The 12823-nt window shown below is 39.0% G+C and overlaps 1 protein-coding gene across 1 annotated transcript; it reads left to right on the top strand.

The window, feature by feature from the left end:
• The first annotated feature begins 841 nt into the window (after positions 1–841).
• Positions 842–11051, top strand: CAMLG (calcium modulating ligand). The gene is made up of 4 exons (XM_045489294.1): positions 842–1148; positions 2847–3304; positions 4970–5035; positions 10433–11051. The coding sequence occupies exons 1-4, from the start codon at positions 917–919 to the stop codon at positions 10622–10624; spliced, it is 948 nt and encodes a 315-aa protein (XP_045345250.1). The 5' UTR covers positions 842–916; the 3' UTR covers positions 10625–11051.
• The last annotated feature ends 1772 nt before the right edge of the window (positions 11052–12823 follow it).

The raw sequence follows: 12823 nt of genomic DNA on the forward strand, positions 1-12823 counted from the left end.
CTGTGTTAGCAAAGGATGACTATAATCCAGGTCAGATTATTATATATTAATTATTATGCTTTTCTTCTGACTTTAAAATAAATTAAAATTAAAACATTTTCTCAGGCTCCTAATACTATTGTGGACCTCAACACTGCTTTAAGGTAAGTGGGCCCCGCTGAGCGCTCACATTGTTCCAGGAGTTGCAGTTGCGAACAATATACAATGCTGGAGCCTACATTCTAGCTGGTGAGAAACAGACATAAACAAAGTAAGTACATTTATCTTGCGAATCGGTTACAAGTGTTAAGAAAAAACAATAAACAGAACGTTATGGAGTGTTGAGAAGGGTGGCAATTTAAACAGAATGGACAGGACAAGCATCACTAGGCAAGCCTTGAAGGAAGATGTGAACAAAGCCTGGAACACGACAGGTATATACTTGGGGAAAAAATACCATTAAGGAGAAAGTCTCAGCCACAAAAACAATTCCTAAAAGCAACTCTCCCCAAAGCGTCGCTCCTCGAGTTACGTATTTCCGTAATCTATAAGCGAGGTCGCAGAAGGTCATTGGAAACAAGTGCCTGCCGCAGCAACCTCCATTTTGCTTTTGGGCAGAAGCCTAAGCTACGTCTGGGCCTCATCTGTATTCCTTTACCTCTCGTTAGTTTGCGGGTTCGCTTTTCTTCAGGTCCTCGTGAAGAGCAGAGAACCTTGTCGACGGAGGAGAGGAACATTGATAGTTAAAACAGGCAGGAGGAACTAGGGCGGCCCACTCTGCCCTCATTCAAAATGGCGGCGCGAGCCTCGCGCTTTGTCCGGTCGGGTGGCGCGCATGCTTAGCCAGCCTCTCCGGCTTGGCGTTCTGGAGGGGCGGGCCTACGGCGGGGGAGGTGGGGTGGGGGGGCTCGCGCCCTGCGGCCTGGCCTGAAGTCATATGCGCTGCTTCTGCTACCTGCAGCACCACCTTCATCCTTCCTTACCTATGGAGGGGGAGATGGAGCCTGTGACCGTAGCGACAGATAGCGGGGACCGGCCGGGGGCTCCAGCGGGCTCAGGCCTGTCGGCTTCCCAGCGTCGGGCCGAGCTGCGGCGGAGGAAGCTGCTTATGAACTCGGAACAGCGCATCAACCGGATCATGGGCTTTCACAGGCCCGGGAGTGGCGCAGGTGAGAACCTCCCATCTCCCTTCAGCTCCCGCCCACCTCTTTGAGTCTTGAGGATCGTTCTTGCTTTCCCTCCAACGCCCCGCTGATCTTCTTGACAAAGCTCTGCTCTCTGACCTCCCCTCTGTCCCTGCTTTTTAGGTGATGTCTCAAGTTCTCACTTCTTAATCTCTGGACGTTTCTAGTACCTGTCTTCAGTTTTCCGTAGGTTTCGCTCTCAGATTTTCCCTGTTCCCGCCCCAGGTTGTGAAACCTTGGCTCCTGAGCCCTATGGCATGGTGCCCTCTGCCCAGTTATGCTAGACAGCCCCTTGTTCCCCTTCTTTCCCCACGCCCTCCCCTCTTTTGAAGGGCGCACATTTTCCGCCCCGGTTACATTGCTCTCTTGTGCCCTTCAGGAAGAATACTTGGCTTTCTTTCCGTTGCAGATGCTTTCCCTTCTAGTGCCTTCCTTAGTATCTATCTTCCTTCTCTTGCTTTTCGCTGTTACTCTGTCGGCACAGGGGAGTTTGTGCTTACTGAACTGCCCCCCTAGTCCTTCCTACGTGGATCTAGGACCCTTACGGTCATATCGTAGTGTCTGTGTTCAGTGCCCTCAACACTGTCATCTGCAGGCTTTCTACAACAGGAGAATAAATTTGGAGCGACCATTCTTTGTACCCTAACAAGTGGGACGTGCCCACCAGAGGTCTTCTCTCTTAGTGTGCTGAGATTGATGTCAGGAACTGCATTTAACCCTAAAGAGAGTTCCTCATTTCTCCCCCAATGCATGTACAATGAGTTCCTAAAAAATTTTTTTCATGTGATTATTTATGGAACACTTAATATGAGCTAGTGTTCTCTAAGTTTCCATTCAGTGCCTGTAGTAATTGACGCTTCGTCACTGTTCGCAAGCTACTTAATCGCAAGCTACTTAAATCTGTGATTTCTGCGGGGCTTTAGATAGACAGCTCTGAACTTTTAGATAGTTCACAGGTTTGCAGCCGGAACTACTAGGAAAGGTAAGAAGCGCTTTTTCAAATTCATCTAGAACAGCAGATAGAAAACACATTTCTCCCTTTAATAATTAAAAGCAGGGTATTTATTCTTTCCCAAGACATGTATTTGTTATCCTTCTCGAGGTACATTCTGTATTTTGTTCTTTTGCTTTGAACATTCTGTCACTAAAGGCTTTATTTTGTATTTAAACCCGAAAAGCATCCTAAAACTGCTTAAGTACCTACTAATGGCTCCAGCACTACAGTGGGAGGATTATGTAAACAGTAGCTGTAGGATATGCCACACCCTATGCTGACAGGACTCTGGATTCAGAATTGTAATATTAAAATACAGGTTTTAAAGAGCTTTAATCATTTTATATTTTTAACCAGATAGGCTAGAGCAGGCAGTGCAGTCATACTTCTGGGATACATTATCCATGAAAACCTGGTCTTTTTGGCTTGCTCCATCCATGACCATCTTTCCCAATTTGTCTGCTAGTCTTCTACTCCCCAAATTTGGATTATGTCCTTTGCAGGAAAACTCTTCTGGAGTGATGTATTTTGAGCGTGTAGAGGAAGGAACTAGTTTATTTTTTCATGCGGAACCAGTATTTAGATTCAGAGACTGCAGAGTTCTACCAGTAGCAGCATATTTTTTAATCTTAACGTGAAAGGTGTTTGCCAGTATACACTACATAAGGCTTCTAAATTTCTCTTCTCAGAAGAAGAAGGTCAAACAAAATCAAAGCAGGACAGTGACAAACTGAACTCTCTCACCATCCCTTCAGTTTCAAAGCGAGTAGTGCTGGGCGATTCGGTTGGTACAGGAACTACTGACCAGCAAAGTGATGTGGCCGAGGTAAAGGGGACTCAGCTGGGAGACAGATTGGACTCTTTCATTAAACCACCTGAGTGCAGTAATGATGTAAACCTTGAGCTCCGGCAGCGGAACAGAGGGGACCTGACAGCAGACACTGTCCAGAGGGGTTCTCGCCATGGCCTCGAACAGTACCTCTCCAGATTTGAAGAAGCAATGAAGCTGCGGAAACAGCTGATTAGTGAGAAACCCAATCAAGAAGATGGAAATACAGCAGAAGAATTTGACTCTTTTCGAATATTTAGATTGGTGGGATGTGCTCTTCTTGCCTTTGGAGTCAGAGCTTTTGTTTGCAAGTACTTGGTAAGAAACATAATGGAAAATGCAAATTGGTTATGTGATGAGGACTATTAATCCGTGGGACTGATTGCCACTATTACTGTTTACCAGATTCATGTGGCTGTTTGGGGATATAGTATAAACTGCTGTTCACCTAGATATAGATGAAATGTCCTGGTTAAATACAGAGCCCAGTAATAATTGCTTAACTCTTTCTGTATTCTAGGCAGCATTCTAAGTGTTTTACATGTATTAATTCATTTAACCTCATCCTCCTGAACTAGGTATCATTGGACTCTGTGTTTTATAGATGAAGGAATGAAGCCTCAGGGGTTAAGTCATTTGCCCAAGGTCACATCGCTAAGTGACAGCTGGGCAGTTGCTTTCCAAAGCCAAAGGGTAAAGTATCTACATGTACTATAGATTAATTACCACTTTTCAAATAATTTGAAACCTTAAAATGCAGTTGTTGTGGTCCTGAACAGGAGCTTTAATTTAATATAATCCTGAACCACATAATTTTCCTGTCGTTCAGAAAGCACCTCAGCATTTTATAATGTGGTGGTATCATCATAATGGCAGTTCGTCTTTATTGTACCAGAACGTGCCGGGAGAATTGAAGAAAGCCATAGCTCATAGTTTAGTGTCTTGTTCTTCGAAGTATTTCCATTCACTAGACATTTAAAGAATATCTACCAGGTACCAGGTACATAAACAAATTTTTCAGATTATTAAAGTTTAGGTTACTCGGCAAAAACCTTTCTTAAAATCAGTTTTATGCATTTTTTCTTAAGTGAGAATCTGTTGTACAGACTTTTTTCTGATGTTAAATTGTCCTGGCTTTCAGCATTTAGTGAGATGTGTAGCTGCTTTCTCTTATTGAGAGGGCTCTGTGTTTTTATGATTTGAAAGTTAGGTCCTATTTTTATGCCTCATTTTTGTGTGAGGTTTTTTTGGTTTTCTGGGGTTTTTTTGCTATGAGATTTTCAGCTGCTATTTCTAAGTACTTCCATCTGGTGATGTTTGTTTGCTCGTTCACTCCATAATATTTTTACGTTTAGGAATAAATGTAAATTAATTATTGTTTTGATCTTTCTGATTATATTGTGTGAGAAGCAAGAAAACCATGCCATTTTATCTATAACAAGAATAGCTTGTCATTTGGATGCCAGAGATAGAGTTAATAAGTCAACTTCTTGCCCCAGAGTCTGGGAATGCATGTTATCTTTTGAGTACTGGGCCTTTATGTGTGCTTCGAAATTGTCAGTTAGTTACTTCTCGGTGAGAGAGATGTTACTGCATAATGTGTTACACATCTATCACCATTGAATACTCTAAATCATTTAAAGAGTAAATTTTTGTGAGAGAAGACATTTTGGGGGACATCAAAATAATGTGACTTGAGAAGCATGTTTTTTAATAAGGACTTAATTATAAGCTTAATTATAAACTTATTTGTAAACGTAATTATAAGTTTTATAATAAGGAAATCTAGTCCCTTTAGTTTTTTCACCCTTCTGCAAAAACAAGACTACTTTCAGCCACTAAAATTAAGTTGTTGGGGTTTTTTTTTTTTTTTTTTTACCATGTTTTTGCTTGGAATTTTACAGCTGCTGTTAGTTTAGTTTGATTTGTTGTGATTTGAATGATAATGTTGGAAATACATAACTTTATCTTCTGTCTTCACAGTCCATATTTGCTCCGTTTCTTACTTTACAACTTGCATACATGGGACTATACAAATACTTTCCTAAGGTAAATTAAAATTTTTTCTAAATTGGGGTGATGTGTTTAGACCGATTAATGATTAGATAATTCTAAGAGCTTAAAAAAAATTAGTCATACTCATGGTCTGAATCAGTGTTACTAAGAATGTCATTGTCCCACCAATGCTGGTCTTAAAACTTTCATTTCTATTTATAATGAGTTAAGTTCAGGAGGGAGTGATTAGAAACTTGTTAGCAATTTGAAATTGCCATAACATTTTTATCATATTTTACAAATATGTCGATCTACCATAGACTGGTGGAAAAACTTAACTACAGAATTTGAATAGTACTTGTCTGAGAAAGTATCGAGTTTAATTACTTAGTGAATGTAGTGATGCATTGTCTGTAATAAAGGAAATTAATTTTAAGAGGGGGCCATTTATCTTACTGTGCTCCTTTCTAGATGCTTAACAGCAGTGCTGTTTATCTTAATGTCAAGGGCTTGGTATTTTCAAGAAATATTTGGCCAAAACTGCATTACAGAATCATGTAGAGTGTTCGTGTTTACCTAGTTGGCTTACTTACAAATGTATACACAGTTTTATGAGACTTGAGTGGTGGAGAAAATAACCTCACTTATGTGATTGAGTTTTGTATGAGTTTTTTACTGAAAAACAGGTACTTAGTCATTTGCTTAGTTATTTGTTATTATTATTTGCATTTATTTTTTGAGAGAGAGAGAGAGAGACAGAACATGAGTGGGGGAGGGGAGGAGAGAGAGACACACACAGAATCCAAAGCAGACTCCAGGCTCTGAGCTGTCAGTACAGAGCCTGACTTGGGGCTGGAACTCAACAAAACGCGAGATCATGCCCTGAGCGGAAGTTGGTAGCTTAACCATCTGAGCCACCTAGGCACCCCCTCATGTGTATTTTGAATGGGGTTTGAAACATTTATATTTATGAAGAGTCAAATAGGCCATATATATAAAGTAAGAGAGAGAAGAAAGAAATGTAATTTTATTTTATTTTAAAATTTATTTAGTTTTTTTGATTATATAGATGTATATTTATGACCTCTCCCCCCCAAGAAAAGTAATTTTAATTAAAGTGTCTGTTTAGAAATTAATTCTTTAAACACTGATTATAGTTTTACAATAGCAAAGTTTGGAAACAACGAAAATGTCTACTAATAAATGACCTATTAGGGGCGCCTGGCTGGCTCTGTCAATAGAGTATATGACTCTTAATCTCTGGGCCGAGAGTTTGACCCTCATGTTGGGTGTGGCGTCTACTTAAAATAAAAATGTTCTTTTAAAAAAAAATTTTTTTTTTAATGTTTATTTCTGAGACAGAGACAGGACATGAGTGGGGGAGGGGCAGAGAGAGAGGGAGGCACAGAATCCCAAGCAGGCTCCAGGCTCTGAGTTGTCAGCACAGAGCCCGACGTGGGGCTTGAACTCACAAACTGTGAGATCATGACCTGAGCTGAAGTCGGTCGCTCAACCGACTGAGCCACCAAAGCACCCCAAAAATGTTTTAAATATTAAAAAAAATTAAAATGACTCACTAAATTATGGCATATCCATTCAGAATGATGAAGCTCTGATGTATAGATAATAGTAAGCTCGCCAAGAAATACTAAGAGAAGAAAACAAAATGCAGCATAGGATCTATAGTATATTGCTTTTTTTATAAAAAGGAGAATAATATATATTTGATTTTGCTTGTGTATGTGTGAAGAAACTGGAAGTTTTGTGATTTTTTTTTTTAAGATTTTAGTTTTAAGTAATCTCTATACCCAACATAGGGCTCAAATCTACAACCCTGATAACAAGATTCGCACAATCTGAGCCAGCCAGGAATCCCATAAACTCTGGAAAAATGTTACATGAAACGATTAACAGCAGTTATTTGTGATAGGAATGTGTGGGGGTTACTAGGTAAATGGGGGAGAGAAAAGGAAGGGAGATTACTGTATACTTTGTACTTTTCTCTCAACAAAACATTTTTTTATGGATGTGTCTTTTTTTTTTTTTAAGTGTATTTATTTTGAGAGAGAGAGAGAAAGAGAATCCCAAGCAGCTCCAAGCTGTCAGTGCAGAGCCCGACTCCAGGCTCAATCTCATAAACCATGAGATCCTGAAATCAAGAGTTGGACACTTAACCAACTGAGCCACCCAGGTGCCCCTGTAACTTTTCTTTTTAAGATAAAAAACAATTTTTTTAAGTAATCTCCACACCTACATGGGGCTTGAACTTAACCACCCTGAGATCTAGAGTCACATGCATTAGCAGCTGAGCCAGCCAGGTACCCCTTTGTTTCATTTTATTTTCTTTCCCTCTCTTCCTTCCTTCCTTCCTTCCTTCTTTCTTTCCTTCCTTCCTTCCTTCTTTCTTTCCTTCCTTCCTTCCTTCCTTCCTTCCTTCCTCCTTCCTTCCTTTCCTTTTCCTTCCTTCCTTTCCTTTTCCTTCCTTCCTTCCTTCCTTCCTTCCTTCCTTCCTTCCTTCCTTCCTTCCTTCCTTCCTTCTTTTTTTTACATGTTTATCACTTGTTTTTGAGAGAGAGAATGCATGTGAACAGAAGTGAGTGGGGGAAGGGCAGAGAGAGAGGGTGACAGAAAATCCCAAGCAAGCTCCATGCTGTCAGCGCAGAGCCTGTCACAGGGCCAAAGCCAGGAACCATGAGGTCATGATGTGAGCTAAAACCAAGAGCTTAACCAACTGAGCCACCCAGGCACTTTTTTTTTTTTTAGAGATTTTAAGTAACCTCTACACCCAGCATGGGGCTTGAATTTACAACCCCGAGATCCAGAATAACATGCTCTACCGACTGAGCCAGCCAGGTGCCCCTTGTAGGAACACTTAAGAAAAAATTCTTTTTTTAATGTTCATTTTTGAGAGAGACAGAGACAGAATGTGAGTGGTTTGGGGCAGAGAGAGAGGGAGACACAGAATCTGAAGCAGGTTCCGGGCTCTGAGCTGTCAGCACAGAGCCCAACGCCGGGCTTGAACTCACAAGCTGTGAGATCATGACCTGAGCCAAAGTCAGATGCTCAACTGACTGAGCCATCCAGGCGCCCCTGGAACAGTTTTTAAACAGACAGAAATGTTTAAAGAATTGTACAGTGAGCGCCCATTTCTACTTATTACCTAAATTCTACAAGTAACATTTTGTTATATTATCATGATTTATGCAATTTATCCATTTTCAGTACATCTTTTTTTTTCCTTGATGAGTTTCAAAGTATGTTGTAGATGTTGACATCAGTATGCTTTACCCCTACATGTTCTGGTCAGGTGTCATTAACTACAATTCAGTGGTTGTTTATGGTTATTCTTGTTTTCATTAAGGTAAAATTTTCACACAGTAAAATGCTCAAATCTTTAGTGAGTTTTGTCAGCCTGTGAGTCCCAAATCCTTTAAAGGTTTAGAACATGTCTTAGGAATTTCCACTGTGTCCCTTTTCAGTCAGCTTTCAGCCCCTTACACCCTGAGGGTCTGATTGTTTTTTTCCCACCATAGATTAGTTTTTGCCTATTTTAGTACTTCTTTCTTTCCTTTTTTTTTTTCAAGATTTCATTTATTAAAAAAATTTTTTGTCGTTTATTTATTTTGAGAGAGAGAGTGCGCACAAGTGGGGAAGGGGCAGAGAGAAGAGAGACACAGAATCCCAAGCAGGCTCTGCCTCATCAGTGCAGAGCCTGATGTGAGGCTCCAGCTTATGAAGTAGGAGATCATGACCTGCACTGAGATCAAGAGTCGGATGCTTAACCGACTGAGCCACCCAGGTGCCCCTAAGTATTTTTAAGTAATCTCTATACCCAGCGTGGGGCTCAAACTCAAAACCCCGAGATCAAGAGCCAGCCCTCTGCTCCTATTTTAGTATTTCATATATGTGGAATCATTCTTGTACATACTTTTTTGTGCAAGGCTTCTTTTATCCTGCATAATTTTGAGTTTCATCCATGTTTTTGAGTGTATCAGGCCATCCACACCCCCTTTTTTTTTCTTAGTAATATTCCATTGTATGACTGTATGCATTTGTTGATCTCATCTCCTCTTGATGGTCATCTTGCTTGTTTCCAATTTTTGGTTATTATGTCTAAAGCAGCTGACAATTTCTATGAATCCTTTTGTAGACATAGGCTCTATTTTCTTTTGGGTAACCTTTGCTTTTTATATTTAAAAAGTTTTTTAATCATGTGACTGGGTTTGTTGATAACCAAATTGATAAATAAAATTTCAGCCTTGGGTCGCCTGGGTAGCTCAGTCGGTTAAGCATCCGACTTCGGCTCATGTCATGATATCATGGTTTGTGAGTTGGAGCCCTGCATCGGGCTTTGTGCTGACAGTGCAGAGCCTGGAGTCTGCTTCAAATTCTATGTCTCCCTCTCTCTCTCTCTCTCTCTCTCTCAAAAATTAAGATTAAAAAAAAAAGATAATAGTACTCTTTAAAAAAAAAAATTCAGCCTTGAACCTGTCTAAAAATTAGATGAGAAAATTTTATCAGGGGATACATGTTCCATGATATCCTACTGCATGCGTAACAAGTGTGAATTCCTTTGCATGGCAGATAGGGCTCTACAGAATGTTGTGATGATTCTGTCACGAATAACTCTGTCCTTTAGTATGGCTGTCACTCTTCAGGCTTTTGTTGTCATGAGACTTACCTTACAATGAGATTTCTCCTCTCATTTTTGTTTTTTTTGTTTTTTTTTGTTTTTGAAGTGTTTATTTATTTTTGAGAGACAGAGAGAGACAGAGCGCAAGCAAGGGAGGGGCAGAGAGAGAGGGAGACACAGAATCCGAAACAGGCTCCAGGCTCTGAGCTGACAGCACAGAGCCTGACGCGGGGCTCGAACTCACGAGCCATGAGATCATGACCTGAGCTGAAGTCAGATGCTTAACCGACTGAGCCACCCAGGCGCCCCTCCTCTCATTTTTATCCAGCTAAATCTTGCTCATTCTTGAAGGCCTGTTGTCAATTTCCAATTCTACTTCCTTTTGAAATAAGATCTTCACTGTGCTTTCTTTATGCATATAACCGTGGACTAATTTCTATCTTCTTTGAGCCACTATGCTATACATTATCCATGCCATTCATTTAGCAGTTATTTATGTCCTGTGTAGTAATGTTTTTCCTGTTTTTGTCTTGCGCGGTTGTATATATCTTAAATTGTTATTTTTGCCTTGCCTCTCAGGCTTTTTTTTTCACTTTTGATAGCATGAATGGTGTCTTTCCCATTATTGCCTAGCGATTTGCTGCTTTACACATTATATGCTTAGTAAATGTTGGTTGATATATTACTGATTGATGTATTGAAACTTCAGTAATAGTTTTAAATCATTTCAGCAAAAATAGCAGCAGTGATCATGTATGTATAGAGCTTAAGTAGTCTTCTGAAAGCTGTAAGATTTATTGAAGTGTTTCTGTGTACAGGGTGAAAAGAAGATAAAGACAACAGTACTAACAGCTGCACTTCTGTTATCTGGAATTCCTGCTGAAGTGATAAATCGATCGATGGATACCTATAGTAAAATGGGAGAAGTTTTCACAGATCTCTGTGTCTACTTTTTCACTTTTATCTTTTGTCATGAACTCCTCAATTACTGGGGCTCTGAAGTACCATGAAGCTTGGAGAACACAGAAGGAGAAGCTTATAAAAAAGCAACTTCTCATCTATATTGCAGTGTCTCTAAAAGAGGCAAATCAGTTTACACCTTTATGTCATTCTTTTACTTTATAGGGTTGTAAAATCATTTGATTAGGAATGGAATGGCAGGTTCCCTGATTTAAAAGTGTTGAGTTTGTATTAATACTGATGTGAAGAATATACTACCATGGTCACTAATTGACTTTTCTTGTTTGATTAGAATCCCTAGTCTGTACCTTTCCCTAACTTCTAAGATTTGTAATTCCTCTTTTGGGAGCTGAGCTACTGCTTTTAGGAGAGCAGATGCACACGGTCTCAGCCAGCCCCAAAGGCTGCGACTTGTATTTGTGTTGTTCTGTCCTGAGAAATGGAGCTGTCTTAAAAAATAAAATGAAAGAAACTGAATTGTCTAATGTTAAGTCTGCACGTTTTAACTTATAAGAGCTGAATAAGGTAGCCAATTTTATCTTGTTGAGTATCTTAATTTTTACTTCAGCCTAAATATGGAGTAATAGATGAAGTGATTAACATTCATACATGTGAACTTAGAAGGTATTTATGAGGATATTTATTTTAATTTTTATTTATGAAAATTTTTTTATTACCAAACTCAGAATTGGAAATTTTCACTTTTGAGTTTTCATTTTCTACAACTAAGGCTTTAAAGCAAACTAGAACAGCATGATTAGTATATATAAAAATGAAATTTGAAAATTGACTGCGGTATGCAACCCACTATCATAGATACCCTTTTAACTAACTTGGTAACTGTCATATTTGGAAGGTTATAAAACATTAGATGTTAATTTTGCTTGTTATCACATTTCCTTAAAGATTTTTGTATGGTCTATTTGATTAATCCTTGTGAAAGGATATATATTAATTAAAAGCATATATATCTTTTTTTTAAAAAAAAAAGATTTATTTATTTAAGTAATCACTATATCCAGTGTGGGGCTTGAGCTCATGACTTCAAGATCAAGAGTTGCACACCCCTCTGACTCAGGCACCGCTAAAAAATACACCTTTTTTTTTTTTTCATTACTCCCAAAGTCTTCATTTTTTGTCATTTTACTTTGAACTAGAATAATAGAGAATAAGTATAGTAATTTAAATGTATCCCCTGACTTAGGATAAGATGATGAGCGCATGTTCTTCCTGATTCCATAATGAATGTAGAATCAAGAAGATTAAAAAGCATCCTCGGATTTGTCATCTTCCTCCCAATCCCTAGGAAGACACTAGTGGTCTTCAATTGTACGTGTTAACTTCTTTTGTGTATTTAAAAAAAAAAAAAAAAAAGCCCCATTCAGTCGGTTGACACATCCCAAGCTTTAATAATTATAGATCATTATCAAATTTATTTCAGAGGGAAGAGTTAGCTATAAGATGTCTGTGTCTGTTAGTGCCATTTTTTTTATTCAGCCAGTTGGCATCTCCCTTACTATTTGCTTAAGTTTGTCGAGTAGTGTCAAACAGAAATGGTAGTTTCTTAGTGTTGGGAATCATGAAGAATTTTTTACTTCAGAAATTTCAAGGACTTGAAATGTATATGAGTAAAAACTAGATGGAAAAGTGACATCTTCGACCGGATTAGTTGTATAAATGGATGTGTGTCACCACCATTGGTCCTAAAAACAATAAGAGGGTTATGAGACACTTAGAGCTGGTTAATTAGGTGTGCCTGGCTGGCTCAGTCAGAGGAACATGTGACTCATGGTCTTGGGGTTGTGAGTTCAAGCCCCATGTTGGGTATAGAGATTACTTAAAACTATTACTTACGATACTTAATGAACTTAGAATCAAAATCTGTTTGGGAAGCCCGGGCATTTTGTTAAAAGTGATGTATTGGAGTCATACTGGACTATAATTACTTCTTTTACCTGTCCTAATAGTTAAAAGAATTTTTTCTGGGACATAGAATTGCTTTGAACTTAATGTAAACATATTGTGAACTTAAAAAGGCCATCAGAATTGTCACATGATTATATTCTCTTAAAGGGGATTTAGAAATGCATTATCTTGAAAAGAGCTCTGGGCTGGGTATCAGATGCATGGGTTCTGGTTCCAGTTTAGATTCCAAAAAGATTAGTGACCTAGGATTAAGTTTGTTTCCTGAGTCTCTGTTTTCTCACTTAAAATCAAGAAATTCAAGTATATGATTTAAAAAATCTGTT

The sequence above is a fragment of the Leopardus geoffroyi genome, chromosome A1, assembly GCF_018350155.1.
Source record: "Leopardus geoffroyi isolate Oge1 chromosome A1, O.geoffroyi_Oge1_pat1.0, whole genome shotgun sequence".
Taxonomy (NCBI): domain Eukaryota; kingdom Metazoa; phylum Chordata; class Mammalia; order Carnivora; family Felidae; genus Leopardus; species Leopardus geoffroyi.